Source organism: Adiantum capillus-veneris, chromosome 16, assembly GCF_014529385.1.
Source record: "Adiantum capillus-veneris isolate H3 chromosome 16, ASM1452938v2, whole genome shotgun sequence".
NCBI classification, from domain to species: domain Eukaryota; kingdom Viridiplantae; phylum Streptophyta; class Polypodiopsida; order Polypodiales; family Pteridaceae; genus Adiantum; species Adiantum capillus-veneris.
In genome coordinates this window covers 145,957,145-145,975,311 of record NC_140946.1, presented here as the reverse complement: position 1 = coordinate 145,975,311, position 18,167 = coordinate 145,957,145, and the positions used below count along the sequence as shown (strand labels likewise).

At 46.0% G+C, this 18,167-nt stretch overlaps 1 protein-coding gene across 1 annotated transcript in view; it reads left to right on the top strand.

Annotated features, from left to right (window-relative positions):
- Positions 1–18,167, top strand: part of LOC147440021 (protease Do-like 9) — a 214,468-nt gene that overhangs the window by 86,723 nt on the left and 109,578 nt on the right. The window contains exons 8-9 of the mRNA XM_086485715.1: positions 12,830–12,907; positions 12,985–13,051. Coding sequence (XP_086341841.1) covers positions 12,830–12,907; positions 12,985–13,051 — 145 coding nt within the window. The remainder of the gene's footprint in view (positions 1–12,829; positions 12,908–12,984; positions 13,052–18,167) is intronic.

Here is an 18,167-nt window from a genome sequence, read left to right as displayed (position 1 = left end):
CCAACGAATCCAACCTTATCCGAGAAATCATGACTGATTTCAAGGATGTTTTTCCCGATGATCTACCTCCTGGCTTGCCGCCTTTGAGAGGAGTCGATCATGGCATTGAGTTGGTGACTGGTAGTCAGCCCTTCTCAAAGCAACCTTATCGGTTTAGTAAAACCGAGGAGGACGAGATTCAGCGACAGCTGTCCGATTATCTCGACAGGGGTTTTGTTCGGCCTAGCAAATCCCCGTGGGGAGCGCAAGTGCTACTTTCCCGAAAAAAAGGATAACACTATGCGCTTCTGCGTGGATTACAAGGGGTTGAATAAACTCACTGTCAAGAACAAGTATCCGCTCCCGCACATGGACGATCTGATAGATCGGCTCCATGGAGCGTTGTATTTTACGAAGATAGACCTGCGATCAGGCTATCATCAAATACGGATCAAACTGGAAGATATTCCTAAGACAGGCTTCCATATGCGTTATGGTCACTACTAGTTTTTGGTCTTTCCTTTTGGTTTAACCAATGCTCCAGCTACGTTCCAACAAATGATGAATGATCCGCTAAGACCATTTTTAGGCAACTTTGTTGTCGTATTTCTCGATGATATCTTGATCTACAGCCGAAGTTTGTCTGAGCACCTAGTGCATATACGCACTGTTCTCGAAGTACTGAGAACTGAGAAGCTTTACGCTAAGGCTTCGAAGTGTGAATTCTTTAAAAAAGAGCTTCTGTACTTGGGTCACATCATTACTCGCGATGGAATTCGCATCGACCCTGAAAAGTTGGATAAAGTGCGAAATTGGTTCATTCTGAAGAATATACGCCAAGTAAAGTCCTTTTTAGGCTTTACTGGATTCTTTCGCAAGTTTATCAAGGATTACTCTAAAGTTGCTGCTTCGCTTATGCAACTTTTAAAACGAGGGGTGAAAGGGCCGAAGAATTTGGGTCCTCATCATAAAGGTAATCCCCTTGTTGTCTCGAATGAGTGTCTCGACGAGAGCTTTCGGACACTAAAGCACTTGGTGACTACTGCGCCAATATTGCACATTGTGGATCCTAGCAAACCGTTTGTGGTTGAAACGGATGCCCACGATTATGCTATTGGTGCGGCATTATACCAGGATGGACGTCCTGTTGCGTTTGAAAGTAAGAAACTTTCTGACGTTGAGATGGGTTATCCAACGTACGAGAAGGAGCTTTACGCCGTAGTCCACGCCCTGAGGAAACGGCGGCACTACTTGTATGGCTCTACGTTTGTTGCATGGACAGATCATCATTCCTTGCGCTATATCTGTGATCAGGGTGATCTCAGAGGCCGGAAGGCTAGACGGGTTGAGCTTATGCAAGAGTTTGACTTTGAGTTCGGTTATAGAAATTCGGTTATAGAAAAGGATCGAGCAATCGAGTTGCCGATGCGCTCAGCAGGATTCCTGAGGTCAATGCCTTGTCTATGGCTGAAATCTCGACGGATTTCTATCCCTCTCTCCGAGGGCTATGTCATTCCGATGGCCATTTTGGCAAGATATGGAAGTCGAAGCGGGGCATGACTCGTATATAGGCTTGGGTGGTCCGGAGACCCAAGTGAGTCGTGCTGGAGAGACGAGACAGCGACAATATTCCATTAGAGGTGGACTATTGTTTAGAAATGGTAAAGTCTGCGTGCTGGAAATCGATGAGATTTGACAAAGGATTTTGTGCGAATGCCACGATGTTCCTAGCGCTGGGCACCCAGGCATCTAGAGAACTTTGGCTTTGGTCAAGCAATATTTCTATTGGCCAAGAATGCGCTCTTACATAGAGAGCTATGTGAAGAGATACGCTCAGTGTCAGGTCAATAAGGCAGAGCGCCTTAGGAAAGCTGACCTGCTACACCCATTGGAAATTCTAGATGCCAAGTGGCAAAGTATTTCCATGGACTTCATCGTTGGTTTGTCAAATACTAGTCGGGGCAATGACGCTATTTGGGTTGTGGTTGATAGACTCACAAAAATGGCGAAGTTTATATCAACGAAGTCGACAGTAAAAAGGCATGAGTTGGCAGTTTTATTTATCGATCAGCTTTATAAGCTGTATGGTCTCCTAGAGGATATCATCGGTGATCGAGATACTAGGTTCACTGGCTGATTTTGGCGAGATGTGTTTGCTCATCTTCAGACGAAGTTGAGTATGTCGTCTTCTGACCATCCTGAGTCCGACGGACAAACTGAGAGGATGAATCAGACGTTAGAGGACATGTTGAGAGCCTATGTCTCTCACAGGCAATCTGATTGGGAAAGGTATCTTCCATAGTTAGAGTTTGCCTATAATAGTAGCAAGCATTTTGCTACTGGATTTAGCCCGTTCATGCTGATGTATGGATTTGGGCCTAAATCCCCAATTGCTATTGGCTTAGAGAAAGTCAAGGAACGCCAAGCTCGTGATTTCGTGTATGACATGCAGGAAATGCTCGAATTGGCTAAGGATAGTATTAGAACGGCTCTTGACTGAGTCACTACTGATACTAATCAAAAGAGGTCTCCAAGGACTCTAGATGTGGGACAATGGGTTTATCTGCAGATACCCAAGGATTCCAAGACTATGCGAATGGGAAAGCATTATAAGCTTTCAGCTAGATATTGTGGTCCGTTCTTGATCACAAAGAAAATTGGCCAAGTTGCCTACAAACTGGCTCTTCCTTCGGATGTTAGTGTACCAAAGCTACTTGGAACGGGAACGGGGGGCTCCGGAACGGTACCGGAACGTATAGGCGGGGACCGGAACGGGAACGCCGGAACGGTCCACCAAAAAACGCTGAAATTAGCCTCAAAATAGCCTATAAGTTAGGAGACAACTATAAGCCAAGCTGCTAACACCTACTTGGACAATTAGAATCATGTTCAAGCATGTTTTAAGTTTCAACATGTCGCTTGTGCACGATGCGCGTTAGTGGTTGCGGATGTAAATTCAATTTACCGGGGTTGTAGACACCTCATAACATACTAAGCGCATCACAAATAACATTATCTAGGAAGTGCAAAGATTGAAGAGCTCAATAGACAGAAAGACGGAGTAAAAACTTAAAAGACTATGACTATAAATTCAAGTGTGGCTTATAAGGCCAGCCAAGGCACTACAAAAAGGTAAGCACTGAGAAAAGATAAGAGTCGAGGCTCAAGAGTAAAGACTAGCCACTATGGACTCAAGAGCTCAATACATAGATGCCAAAATGCCATAATGGAAACATGTCAAGGGCCAAGGCTCAAGGACCAGTGGCAGAAGAGCCAGCCTGCCAATCTGTAGTGGTGTCATGGAGATCATGGATGTCATCCCAATCCTCATCCCCAACAGGCTCGTCCGCATCATCCACTTCATGTAAAACCTCTGTAGATCCATCCTCCCCAAGTATCTCCGCCTCTGCCTCCATCTCCCACTGTAGAAAGGGATCTGATACTTTGGATGCCGACTTGCAAAGCATACGCAAGTTTGCACTCACAAATACAAGATCTCCAGTGCAAGTCGGTTTCTCTTCCTGGATGCAACGTGGCTATAAACACTCCACAATTGCTCCAAGCAAGAGGAGCTAACCGCTTGGCTGAGGATGCGGATAGCTAGTCGCTGAAGCTCTGGCCCATCTGAGCCATAGTCCTGCCACCACAAAACTGAGGAGATCTTGGTGCGATCAACTTGGGCATCGGCAAGCCCAAATGATCCTCGCATATCCTTGTACATAGCAAGTTGATCCTTGATTTTGCATCGCTCTTCTCGATCAGGGTGAAACATGGTCAAGATCTCGTTCCATTGCTTGGTCACCTCCCCATCATGCTCCTGTCCTGCACCTTGAAACTCTGGACCCAGCACAAAAGCCACACCATGGAAAGGGGAAGCATAGGCGTCCCATCTGCTCTAACAAAGCAAGCTAATCTCCTCAAACCTATCTGCATTTGGCTCAAGTGTTTGGATGGCTTCCACCATGTGATCCATGGCGTCATAAACCTTGCCAATGCAAGGTTGCATGCCATCAACTACTCGAAGCAAGTGGAGTACCGGCTGTACCATTTGGTCTATAGTCTTTAGTGACTCCCAAAACTGGGGATCCTCTGACTTGCTTGCACATAAGATCCCTGCGACTGAACCTGCGTAGGATGAGGAAGTGTGCTCCGTACTGATGAGGGTCTGCCGCACTGCACTCTGACATTCGCATAGGCGATGAACCATTAGGTAGTTGTAGGCAAAGCGGGTCTCGCAATACTTCAAGAGAACCTTGCCCCCTGACCGCTTCAAGAATGCAGCACGAAGAGATTGTGATTGTTGATGAAGGACACTAGCTTGGACGCACTTGTAATGAGAGGCTCAATCCAAGGTAGGCGCCCTATATCCTTTAAAAGGTTGTTGAGACAATGTGCCATACAAAATGACACTTTGATGCGGGGATACATGCCCTTCAAAATGGCGTCGGCTGCCCTGTTTGATGCCTCCCCATCCGTGACAAGCTGCAACACCACCTCTGGGCCAATGATCTCTATGGCAGACGCCCACTCTCCAACAAGCACATCGGTGGATTTCCCTGTTTCTGTGGCGTCATGTGAGTGGGCAAAGTACATCTCTCCCTTGTAATAAGCCACAAGCCCATGAATGGATCTCCTCCTTGTGTCGCTCCATCCATCTGCAATGAGTGTCACTCCATACTTGGCCCATTGTCGCTTCATGTTTACGGCTGCCATCTCCACAATGGCCTTCTCTCTATCAAGAAGAGTAGTACGGAGGGCCTCTGAAGTGGGTGGCACGTAGCGTGGCCTGTAATCCCCAATCCTTGTGCACATTGCCTTGAAGTAGTCCGATCTATACAATGTACATGTCACAAAGGTCAAAAGAGAAGACAATGTAGATTGGAAAACAAACATACTAGTTATGGTCATGATATGAAAGAGCATTGAGAACTTGGAACTTACCGAGCCTTTATGAAAGGGATATGATCGTGATAAAAAAAGCGAGCAACGGCGGCATCCACATCCTCCTTCTTTTTGGGATCCCATGACGAATCTAGAGTTCGTTGACGATGGGTGGGATGAGAGGGAGTGCTCGTTTGAAATGATGATTGAGCCGTCGCACTACTACCTCCAACGGAAGCGTGCGAATGAGTGGTAGAAGAAGGGAAAACCAAATGATTGGGATCAATGGCTTTCCGCTTGGGTCGATCATTTGCTTTGGCTCTTATGATGGCATCCTTGATCTCAAGCTCCTTCTTCTTCTCGGCCGTCACATTACTGCGAAGCTTCACTTGCTCCCCCACTATGTGAAGGAGATGTGCTCGAACCTTGCTTGTCCCGGATTTGCGTCGAAATCCACATGGTTTGCACGTCCATGATCTTGCACCGCCTTCTTTGCCCAAGACTTCGGAGTGCACCTCATCCCACCATGAAGGCTCACCCTTCTTTCCTCTCTTACCAACCGAGGGACCTTCATTTGATGCGGAAGCTTGTGCCATATTGATGGCGCTTGAGACTTGAGGCTTGAGGCTTGAAACTCAAGAGAGAGATGGAGGGATGGAGCTTGAAAGTTGAGAGAGGGATGGAGTTTGAGAGAGGGATGCGATGAAGGAAATTGGAATGGAGCTTGCAAGTTGCGAGAGGGATGAAGCTTCAACCTTGAGAGCTTGTGGCTTCGAGCTTGAGAGAGAGGCTTGAAGCTTCAAGCTTGAGAGAGGGTGTGAGAGAGTGGCTTCAAGCTTCAAGCTTGAGAGGGAGGGTGAGAGTGGCGCTTCAAGACTCAAGTAGCAATGCGGGAGAGTGAGGGCTATGAAATTGTGAGGGGTGTGGATTAGCTTTTATAGGAGAAAATAGTGAAGACCCCCCCCCCCAACACACACACACCTCTAGTGTGAACCATCCCAAAAATGGGCGCTCCAAAAACTGCCGCCTGTTTTTGAAATTTAAAAACTGCCGCCCGGATTTGAATTTTAAAACTGTCACCAGGCGTTCCGTCCGCCCGTTCCGCCCGGTTGGAACGCCGTTCCGCTGTTACGTTCCGGAACCGGAACGTCCGCCCGTTCCCGTAGCCGTTTCCCCGGCCAGCCTTGCTTGGAACGCCGTTATGGAATGAAATGCCCCCGTTCCACCCGTTCCGTGTTACTGTGTAGTGTACATCCAGTGTTTCACGTCAGCCGCCTTACAGAGAAATTGGGCGAAGCCGACGTTGTGGTGCCTATCGAGGAAAATGTATGGCAAGATATGCAAACTGAGTATATCCTCGAGAACTAGAAGCAGTTTTGGATCATCGTACCCGTCATTCTTGCCAAAAGGCTTATGACGAGTACTTAATTAAATGGAAGGGTCAATCTGAAAGGTTTGCTACTTGGGAACCTGTTAGAGCTTTGAAGGCTCAATATCCCCACTTCATTTGATGAGGACATCAATGGTTCTTAAGGGGGAAAGTATGTTATGTCCCGCTCACAGGAGAGGGGATCTAGCCCAGATGTCGTCGGGATGGGCGTCCAGTGTTCGAGCGGACGTAGTGTGAACACGGCCAGTGTGGTCGGCCATTATCATAAAAGAGAGGCCAAGGCCTCATTTACAGTTATCGACCCCACTGGCAGAGTGCCAATGGTTAGCCCACGAGGCTAGAGTGCGCGAGGTCACCTCGAGGAGGTGAGGCTGGGTGGTATGGGACGCTCAGTCTTACAGGTGCACGCCTACGTCCTCGGACGTTGGCCCCAGCAGGGGGGAGCTGTCGGATGGTGGCTATGGTCGGGTGTTCGTCCGACGCGCATCTGTAGGCGGTCCGTGTGGCCGGGAGATCCTATCTCCTCGTTCGTTTCACCATCACCGGCATAACCTCAGCTTTGGCGTTTTTCCCTCCAAGCAAATATCGCCAGAGATCCTCAGCCCTAGCGTTTTCATCCTAGCTTCATCGCCAGCAGATCCCAGCCTCTAGCGTTTTCCAGATTTGCAGCTCTAGCGTTTTTGGAGCCCATATTGCCCTGCCATTGCATGGCGATTTTCAGCCCTAAGGACCAACAGTTTTTCAGCAGATAAGCGTTAGCAGGTTTTCAGCCTTTGGACCCCTAAAGACCAACAGAATTCAGCCGCAAAGACCAGCCCACATCAGCGTTTTTGGTGCCGGACAATTTCAGCCATCAGCGTTTCTGGGACAGCAGCGAATCAGGGACAGATTTCAGGCATTATCGTTTTTGGACAGCAGTACCAAAGCATCAGTTTTCAGCCCTTAGATCGGTCTCGCCATTCCCGTCGTCGTCATTGACCTAGCCTAGACTTGCATCAGTCAAATGCATCCTCATTGTACCAGTTTGTGCAATCAATAGTAGACCACTATCGCCGACGAGAGTGGGGCCTTCGGAGGAGGGTTTTACAACGTGTCTGGTGTCGTATTTCTCTTCTCTCTCTATCTCTCAATCTCATACACGTGCACGCACAATGTCCATTCACTTTGTTTATGATCATTGCACTCTCTCATTAAGAACGGAAGGCTCATAAGAACAAAAGGAACCTTGAGCACAGTTCGGAGCACTCATCTTGAGCAAAGTTCAAACATTCATTCTGCTGCACCTAACATTGGTATCAAAGCTTTGGCAGTGTTCTGTATTACTCAAGGAAAGAACCACAAGAATCACAAGTTTTTTTTTTGCTTGTTGGGGTCGCACGAATCCAAGTTCGCTTGGGCGTGTCGATTCCTAATCGTGTTTTTGAAGAGTGACAGGAATCCTAGGAAAAAAGGGCTTGTCCAGTCGCCCCTTGTGCCTCTTTTCACTCATTGAGAGCGGACTGTGCACTTAGCGGCCGGCCAATCGACGTGAGGTGGGAAAAAGGAACCTTGGTGTGAGCGCGAGTCTGCCAAGGGATGCGCCTGCGGAAAAGAGCAGAACTCGAGTGAAGAGAAGATTCTTCTCTAACACAGATTGCAAGCGAAAGAAAACCCTCAAGAACCTCAAGAACCTCAAGACCCTCAAGAACCCAAGAACCCAAGAACCTCAAGAACCTGAAGACCCGCAAGAACCTCAAGAACCAAGACCCGCAAGAACCCAAGTTCCTCGTAAACTTAAGAACCCAAGACCACAAGAACCCACACGAATCCACAAGAACCCAAGACTTCAGTGGATGGTCATCACTCGAAGCGGAATGGATACTTCGCTTAGAGGTGATGAGCATGAGAGAGACGAAGACGAATTTTCCCCACCAGGAGGTTTTTCGGACCCTTCCCCCTTTCCCATTTACGTCAAGGATTGCACTAACTCCTATGGAGGAGTTGGAGCAGATGTTTATGGAAAGGAAGTTAGAAGGCGAAGCAAGAAATGCAGAAATGGAGCGCGAGCACCAGGAAAGAATGGCCGCCATAGCGCGTGAGCGCGAGCAAGCACGCTTGGAAGCCAAAGAACGACAAGCCAAATTGGATCGTGAGCGTGCAGAAAGACAAGTAGAGAACAAAGCAAGACAAGCAGAATTTGATCGCGAGAACAAAGCCATCAAAGAAAAGAGCGACCAGCACATGAAAGAGTTCTTGCGACTCTTTTCTCAAGTGCAATCACAGATGCAAGAGATTCGGGAAAAGGAGACTCTCTCAGTCTTTTCTTCTCCCAAGCATGACACACAGGATTTACATGATTATGAGAAGGATGATGAATTGAATGACAATGATTTGCATGATGATTTGAATGACAATGATAAGCATGATGATTTGAATGATAATGACGAGCATGATGCTTTGCATGAACAAGATGTGATTTCTCACAAGCATGATGAGTTGCATGAAGAAGATGTGATTGTTCACAAGAAGGATGATGTGTTAGTCGATACTTTCTCTAGTGAAGCTAACCTCATTGCAGAGATGATCAATCACGAAGAACTGATCTTGGCTTTTGAGTCAAGGTCCAAAGAACCCCCACAGGAAGATTCGATAGGTCTCGAAGAACCGATCTTGGCTCTCGAGCCTAGGTCCAAAGAACCCTTACAGGAAGTACTATGTGTTCGCATGATTAGTACGCATGCAATGTTCGAGTGTTTTATTCGTGATCGTTTCCTATATTTTAGTCAACGTGTTTATGTGATCCCTTTTCCTAGGCATGACATATTGTACATTGAGCACGTTTCACTCATGAATGAGCACAATTGTATGCGGATTGTTCATGAAAAGCTGAAAAGTATGTATGTAAGGAAGTCACATTCCATGTCTCTTGCTTGGCATGACACATTCGTAGAAAGAGCACATGAAAGTATGAGTACCAAGCATGGGCATTTCCGTTGTTTATTGCGACAGTTCATTGCTTTAGATCATAAGAGATAGATTCGATCTCATTGTTTGCGTGTGTGTGGTGAACGGTTTGGCACTCTGTCTCTTGGTTCATCTACATTGCATGCACAGTCTTTGAGGAAGACAAGATTCTTTTCAGTCACTTTACATGGAATAGGTATGTTCATGGTTTTGTGTGGGAAATGGTTTCAGGAATTTTCAGCCATGGAGATTCTTGAAGAAGCAAGAAGCATGACTCTAGACGAAGTTGAAGCAAGGAAGGAGACTCCGAAGACCTTGTGTCGCTTTCGGCGCAGCCCAAAGAAGCAAGCGTTGCATACCTTTATGAAGTTCAAGGACCGCATGACCCACCTATGAGAGTGGGCCGACGAAGAGTCCCTTCCAGGATTCCAGATGCTATTGGCGATCTCCCTCGATGCCATACAGTTTGGTACCAGTACCTCACTTTGAAAAGGAGAGGATGTCATGTGACTATGTGTCTGTGGACAAGCTACAACACGACAAGGGTTCAGTGAGTCTAGATTAGTAAGTGTTCTGGCACATTTGTGAGTCTATTCGCAGACCGTGCATGCCCAGTCACTTAGTGTAGATGCATATCCTCTGGTTGCACACAACATGATTATAAGCATTCCCATCAAAATTCATCAGAATCCTTCAGGGGAATTTTCTAGTGCATTTAGCCTAGTTTACCTATTTTTGACAATTTTCACTTATTATTTTTAAGTGACTTTTGTTGGAAAGTAGGTAGGGCAATTTTGCTAAGTTTGTATATAAGCAAACTAGAGTTAGCACTATCTGGCAGAAGAGGCAGCAGGAGCCCTAGCTCAACACCACTTTCTTTATCTAACACATATAAATTAAACTGACAAATATCTGAAACATCACAAGCAAAAATCAAGTACGCAGAGAGATGAATTTTTAATTACAGAAGTGATAGCCGAAGCAGATACAGTAGGGATAGACTCCCCTTTGAGCTTTACATCCAAAACATGAGTTTTGCCCCTATGCTGAAGGGTGATCTTTTTGTTGAAGACATCCAGCACGCCATGTATTCGAAACATCCAGGGGATTCCCAACAACGCATCACACCCTTCCAATTGCATGATATAGAACTCTTCTATGTCCACATACGACTAAATGTGCAGACGCAGCTTTCTAATGATGGGAGTAACACACTCTCAAGGGCAAGGACATGCCCAACCTTGTTGCTGCCGTATACCCCATCTCTTCAGCTTTGATGAGCTTCATAGCTAACTCATGTGAGATAAAGTTCGCTTTGGCACCTAGATCAATAAAGATAAGTGTCGTCTGGTCTCTGACTTCACCTCATGCTCCACATAACTCGTTGGCATCCGTGCTTGGCCTGTCACCCACCATGTCTGACACTAAACCTGTCGTGGGCTTGGGTGTAAGGTGCAACGGAATGAATGTTTGAACTTTGTTCAAGATGAGTGCTCCGAACTGTGCTCAAGATTCTTTTTGTTCTTATGGAAGGGAGAGCCTTCTGTTCTTAATGAGAGAGTGCAATGATCATAAACAAAGTGAATGGACACTGTGCGTGCAAGTGTATGAGATTGAGAGATAAAGAGAGAAGAGAAATACGACACCAAAGACGTTGTAAAACCCTCCTCCGAAGGCCCACTCTCGTCGATGAGAGTGGTCTACTATTGATTGCACAAACTGGTACAATGAGGATGCATTTGATTGATGCAAGTCTAGGCTAGGTCCATGACGATGACGGGAATGGCGAGACCGATCTAAGGGCTGAAAACTGATGCTTTGGTACTGCTGTCCAAAAACGCTAATGCCTGAAATCTGTCGCTGATTCGCTGCTGTCCCAAAAATGCTGATGGCTGAAATTGTCTGGCACCAAAAACGCTGATGTGGGCTGATCTTTGTGGCTGAATTCTGTTGGTCTTTAGGGGTCCAAAGGCTGAAAACCTGCTGGTGCTTATCTGCTGAAAAACTGTTGGTCCTTAGGGCTGAAAATCGCCATGCAATGGAAGGGCGATATGGGCTCCACAAACGCTAGGGCTGCAAATCTGGAAAACGCTAGAGGCTGGGATCTACTGGCGATGAAGCTAGGATGAAAACGCTAGGGCTGAGGATCTTTGGCGATATTTGCTTGGAGGGAATAACGCGAAGCTGAGGTTATGCCGATGATGGATCCTTGGAGAAAAACGCTAGCATGGGGAGTCTTCTGCTTGGAGGGAAATCGCCACCAAGGGGGTTTCTAGCTGAGAAGTTTCTCAAAAGTGGCAAACTGAACACATGGCAGTAGGAGGGCAACCTATAGGACACCTCAGCAAAAGGGGGTGCCCAAGAGAGAGAGAGGGGGTTGTTTTGAAGCTCATAAGTGACCTACAGTGTGGGTGTGTGTATGTGTGTGTAGTGGGTGCAGGTTCATAACTTTAATGGAAAGCTTGCCTTCTCCTTTGTCCCATCTAGCGCGATGATTTTCTCTCGCGCATCTCTCTGTCTCCTCTTTGCTCATATGGTAATGCCCCACTAGTTGGGCTACTGAGACGATCATGTACAGTTATGAGGCTTTTATGCACGTTTGCCAAGGCAAGGGCCTTCTGAAAAGGTACCGAATTTGCTAATTGCTAATCCCCCACAGGTACACACAGTTCCTTTGCGAAAGATTGCGAATTTGGAGAGTTTTTTAGTGTGAAAACTGGTCCAAATCAAAGTGGAATTGTCCCATTTGCGTGCCGGGGCCCTTGGGACATGTGTAGACGTGTTCGCTCTGCTAAAAACGATTGAAAACAGAGAATTACAGCCTGCTGTGTTTTTCTGCAGGTTTAGGGTTTCGCACCGAAACTGTAAGAGAACACGAGGGGTGCCTCAAGAAGGCCTTGGCATGCTTAGACATGGCTTTGGCCACCTGGCAGTGGCAAAACAGGGATTTACAGCGCGCTGAAATTCTGTTACAGCTCACCAAAAGACTTCTAAAATGCGAGGGAAGCTGTCCTAGAGGTGTACTTTTGACCACAGGGGTTTTAGCGCTGTTATGTTACCGGAATCAGGTTGGAAACCTGCATTTTCAGCCCTTGACTGGTTTGGAAAGCTCGGTGAGAGTTGGATCTAAGTGTTCGGATCGTTCATTTTCAATTGAATAAGATATACCGAAAGGGGCGCCAGTCTTTGGGGCCTACAGGGTGTCGGTTGTCGTGTGCGCAGTTACATTCTAGTCGTTGGACGCATTTGTGTTCTCTTTTCTTCTCAATGCTTTGTGTAAAGTTGACTAGTAATTGAATTAGTACCGCCCTCTAATGTGTACATGCCGGTTATATGTGCCATCTGGGAGAGGGACGACGTGGGGTGGCAGCATATTGGCGTGAAGAGGAAGCCCTAGCTTGATCCCGACCTCTTATGTCGTCTCTCCTCTCTCTTATCTCTCTAGATGGGAGTATGCATGGCTCTTGTAGAGATGGTTTAAGGCCATTGGTTCATCTCCATTTTTGTTTCTCACTGATGCTTGTTTACTCTTTCGTTATATCTTCTTTATTGGCCTTTTCTGCCATATGTTCTATATAATGAGAAACATTTTTCGCCAGAAGAAGAATCTGTTCCATTTCCTGCATTTTATGGCAGGATGCTGTAACGGTTATTGGATATCCCTTCGGAGGCACTACAGTATCTGTTACCAAGGGGGTGGTATCCCGTATAGAGGTCTGTATTTATGCCTTCTTTCCACTACAAAAGATTTTTAAACATTTGCTGATTCAGCTTGCAAAAAATTGTGACAGGTGACGTCATATGCACATGGAGATGCAGAACTTTTGGCAGTTCAGATTGATGCTGCCATAAATCCGGGTAATATTTGAAAGAATTCTTGATTTCAAAGAAATTGAGTTATTCAGTGCTTTAAAGCAGGTCTCTTTGCCATTTCAAATGATGTATGCTCATGTTTGTGCCCATGGATGCATGTGTGAGTGCGTCCGCTTGTGTGGAGTGTGTGGGAGCACTTAAAAACACCTAGTCCTACAACTATTGGGCAGGGATGATGTTAGTAGCAGTGTCAATTCTCAGAGGGAATACCCAACTTGCCCTACTCAAAGGAGGCCTTTTCCCCCAAAGGAGAAAGGAAGACCGCTGCTCGTTTGTTTTTCTTTGGTATTAAATTTGGGAATCTGATGGGCATACATTGGATGGCGTACTTATATTTGCAAGGTGATGGGAGAAGTTGGAGATTCCTATAGAAGACAACAGATTTTATTATGACTCCATTATGGCACACAGAATACCAAAGGCCCTATCCCAGCTTGGAGATTTCCATCATTCCCAATTTGAAGGATTTTTGTATACGTTAAGTACAAAATTGATGCCAAGCAATGCCAGGGTCAAGTCACTTATGTGCGAACAAACGGGGAATAATATTATGCACGGTTGCTTAGAGTACAACATGCCAAAAGTATGTTAATTACTGAAGCAACCCCTTTCACAGGAGAGGGGTGTTATCCATAGGCAGTCAAAACAAAAACCCAACTACAATGGATTACGATCTGAGGTGTGTAGCGATGAGTCAAATCACATTTTGCATGAGAAGTCATGGTGCTGTTCTCAACATACCTATGATCAAACCTTGTACAATAAGAAGAGTGCATTGGATGAAAAAAAGTATAACCTTATACCTTCTATTTTCACCTCTTCATATTATTGATGACAATACATTGTTCATATATTTTCTCCTTTGAGCTCTTTCTGCTCGAAGCATATGTGTAATGTGTAGCGGAAGTGATTTATGGTGATAATTCATGATGAGTGCTTAGTGCGTACTCAAGGGTTCCTTTTAGTTCATGAGAGAAATGTGCAAAAGACTAGAGAGGGAAGATAGAATGATACTGTGGGTGAAGGTTTTGTGAGTGATAGAGTGAGAGAGTACTAACACTGGATGGGGTCCCAAATCCAAGGCCCCCTCTCTATTGCTAGAGAGGTATTTGCTTTAGATTCCAAAATGCTAATACTATGGATCTAGATGCTCAAATGCTGATGGGGTCTTGCGGCAGATGCTTCGATCTGTGAGGCTAAAGGCTGAAAACTGAAAACTGAAAACACTAGGGACGCCGACTTGGATTTGTGACGGTACGTTGAGACTAGGGCTGAAATCTGGAATTGCTGATGCTACGGGCTGAGATCTGCAGCCGGCTGATTTGCTGATGCAAAGGGCTACTGGGCTGAGGACTTGAGGGCTGAAAATGACTAACGCTGGTGTATCTACTGGGGTGCTGAGGGATGTGGCAATAGTAGGCTGATAACTCTGGTTGACTGATGAGGAAAAACGCTAGTGGCTGCAAAAAAACGCTTGGGTTGTTGTGATACTGCAAGTACTGCTGCCCCTGGCTGGGTACTGAACTTATCCAAGTGGTGACCCTGGGTTCACCTTTATATCTAATAAATGCTGGGTCGGGCAAGGCTTATAAAAGACCCCACGACTTGGTTAATTCCTGGCTGGATGTCAATTATTAATAAGTTGATGGACCTACGTGTCCAAAGGAGCTAGCTTGGTTAGTCGAGTACTTGACCTCTGTGACCGAGGTCATGGGTTCAAGTGTAGACAAGAGACCCGTGCGTTCATAAGGAGGTTTGTATCGCCTCGCACGGTGTTAGTCTCTTGCCAGATCCATCCTACACAAATGACATGGCACAAGCCAAACTCACGCCTAGACACACGTAGTGAGCGGACATCAAGCTCACCTCCCAGCCATAGAGCCAATACGGGCTCACCCCCGAGCCTCGGAGCTTGCAGCCGAGCGGGCTAGCCTTTGCCAAAAGGGCCGGTGTCCCATACCACCAAACCCACACCAGTACGAGTGTGCGGATAGAGCTGTCAAGGGCCAAGAGTCCCAAGTGTGGTGATCACACAAGATGTCTCACAAAATGAGGCTCAAGTCCTATTTGTATGACTTCATAACCAAAGCGCTATGTTCACACTGGCCGGACATAACTGTAAGCGCCCAGCTTGGTGTCTGGGGATGTAACACACGGGATGTGTGCGATTTGCTACAAAAAAAAGGTTGATGGACCTACTAGTAAGAGGTGCTTCATATGAGGATACTACCTAGGCTTGGTACTTGTGCTACTGTATGGGAATGCTCCAGTGCCTACACCTAGTAGACACTGGTTGTGTTCATGTGCAATCGGAGGGTATGCAACTAATCTAAAGTATCTGGACATGCACGTCCTGCGTACAGGCTCACAGAGGTGCCACAACACTGCCTAGGCTGTCCTAAACCCTAGGCATAAGAGTTACAACTTTCCACATGCACATAGGGTGTAACAAACTTGGACACCCCAAGTCTTGAATCTAGCACGACACATGAGAGAGAATCACTTTAAACACTTCACACTTAGATCACAATTCAATTGAGTCGACATGGCCCGGCGTAGTTCCGTGCCCAGAGAGTTGGCCCCAAAGACTGACACCCCTTTCGATATCTCTGTTTGTATTAATAATTGAGCAAAGTACAATTGCCCTTGGGTCGCCTCTCCTCACTGTCTCGTCAGCACGAAGTGAGCCAGAGAGAGCCCAAGGGGCTTATTTAAAGGCCCTTGGCCTAGGGGAAAAGCTGTACGTAAAAGCTTGCAACTCAAAAGCACTAGGCTCTCCAAAAGCAGCCAGTGCACAAAGCGGAAATTCGTACAACGTCACGTCACCACAACAGCGCGTTTTGCGAAAATCCGCATAGACAGCCACGTCGGCGTGCTCAACGTGATTTGTGGAGATTTCCGTACAAGAGCAGTCCGTCAGTCTTTTAATTTACCTAATGTCCCTAGGGCAGTGTCAGTAGGTGCCCTATAAGCTGGGTACACATATGGACATGCCATGTCATCAATTTGTGACATACCCCCCTCTTGAAAGAGTTGTAATCGCCCTCGATTCCGTCTGCAAAATAGACAGAGGCCATAGACCTATTTAGTAGACACTGACTCTTAAGTACCGACACACTAGACTAATAGAAATCTAGGGCTTGCACAAAGACGACTCAATCAGTGCACATTCACATCATATCAATCACATAGAAATTGATTCCACAGCTAAGACCCTGATTCCTGGCAACGTATTTAGCAATTGCATCTAGATCCATCTTGGACCTCACTGATGTCGGATTAGCTAATTCTTATTGTGATCATGTCTATAGATTCTCAAGACCGAAATGTTGCAGTCTTTTCGTCTTTCAGTCTTGACTCAAAGAAAATCACATGAGAGAGTACACATCAATCATGTTCAAGTTCGGGAATTCCCATTTTCAATATTCATAAAGTAATACAACAGAATACTGTCAACACAGCAGTATCCTTGAAATCCAAAGGGAAATCAGTGACTCTATTTCATCTAGGTAATCTGTGACGAATGAGCGGACTGACTCCCCTCTTGTGCAGTCCTGTTTGGCATCTGCACTAGAATCAATCCTACTGATGCGCGAGATCTTTCGGAATAGACGCAACTAATCGAAAAGCCTCAAGGTAGAGTTCCAAAATTTGAGGAGTATCTGCTAGGTCCTCCTCCTCCATCCACTTTGCATCCAATGCCGGATAGTTCTTAAATTTCACTAATAACCGGCGAATCACTTTACCTTTTTCTCTTCTTTCCTTATGTGGTAGAATCTGTTCTAGAATGAGTATCTCCTTACTCTCTTCCACTCTGGGTTGCTCATCAGGCTCCCCATCAACTGACACCTCACCGTTTCGAAAGACTCACATGAAAGGCATTGTGAATCAAGTGTTTGGCAACTTGAGTGTGAAGGATATATCATTTATCTTTTCTTGAATCGGGAAATGGGGCATAATGCCTCATGCTAAGCTTAGGGAAAAGCTGGTCCTTTCCTTTTCCTTTCCGTAGGCTTGCCCTTTTAAAATGTAAGAGGATCCTCTTCCTTCAAATTCAAGTCGCGTCTATGTCAATTTGCTACCTTCTTGTGCCATGCTTGAGACTTCTCTAGAGCTTCGTGAACCTTGGCAAAAGTAGTGCCCAAGTCCCTCGTATACTGATCAACTTCAAAAATCTTGTCTGGTGCTTAGAAAGGGAGGGACCTTCTTAGCACCTTCGATTACCTCAAATGGCACCTTCCCCGTCGAAGATTGAAGCGTGTTATTGTAGGCAAATTCCACCAAAGGCAAATATTTTTCCCATTGAGTCTTCTTGATCCGAGATGTAAGACTTCAATAAATCCAAAACCATTGAATTGGCTATCTTAGATTGCCCATCTGTCTGCAAGTGGAATGATGATGAGAACTGCAACCGCGTGCGATGTTCTCCCAAATAGCCCTCCAAAACAAACTCGTGAATCGGGGATCTTTGTCAGAGACTATGGTCTCAGGCATGCCATGTAATCAAAAAATCTGAATAATGAACAATCTCGCTAAATGTCCAGGCTTGACTGTTTTCTTTACTAGAATGAAGTGAGCTTGCTTGCTAACTTTGTCAATGAGAGTCCAAATGCCATTGTGCCCATTTTGAGTCTTGGGGAGATCAAAGATCAAATCCACAGCAATGCTTTCCTAGGGGTGGGTGGGAATGGGTAAAGGCTGTAGTAGTCCCTGTCAGGCTTGACCTTGTGGCATACTAAACAACTGCGAACAACGTCATCCACCTCCTTTTTGAGTCTCGGTCAACAGAAGTAATGCTCCACACCCTTCAAGGTGGTATTTATGCCGCAATGACTTGTAAAAGGTGGACAATGGCACTCTGTCAAGACCTTCTCCCTCAAAGACTGTGTAACACACATCAGTGTTTTCTGCATCAAATAGCCATCCCATATGGAATAACCTAAAACTGTCTCCCCATCCTATATCCGAGTAAAAATGTCCTCAAAGTCAGGATCTGTGGCATATTGGTCAATCATATCCTCGAAGCTTCTGTGACGAATTGTGGAAATAGCCAGAACCAAGGGCTTCCGAGACAATGCATCTGCCACTAAATTCTTCTGTT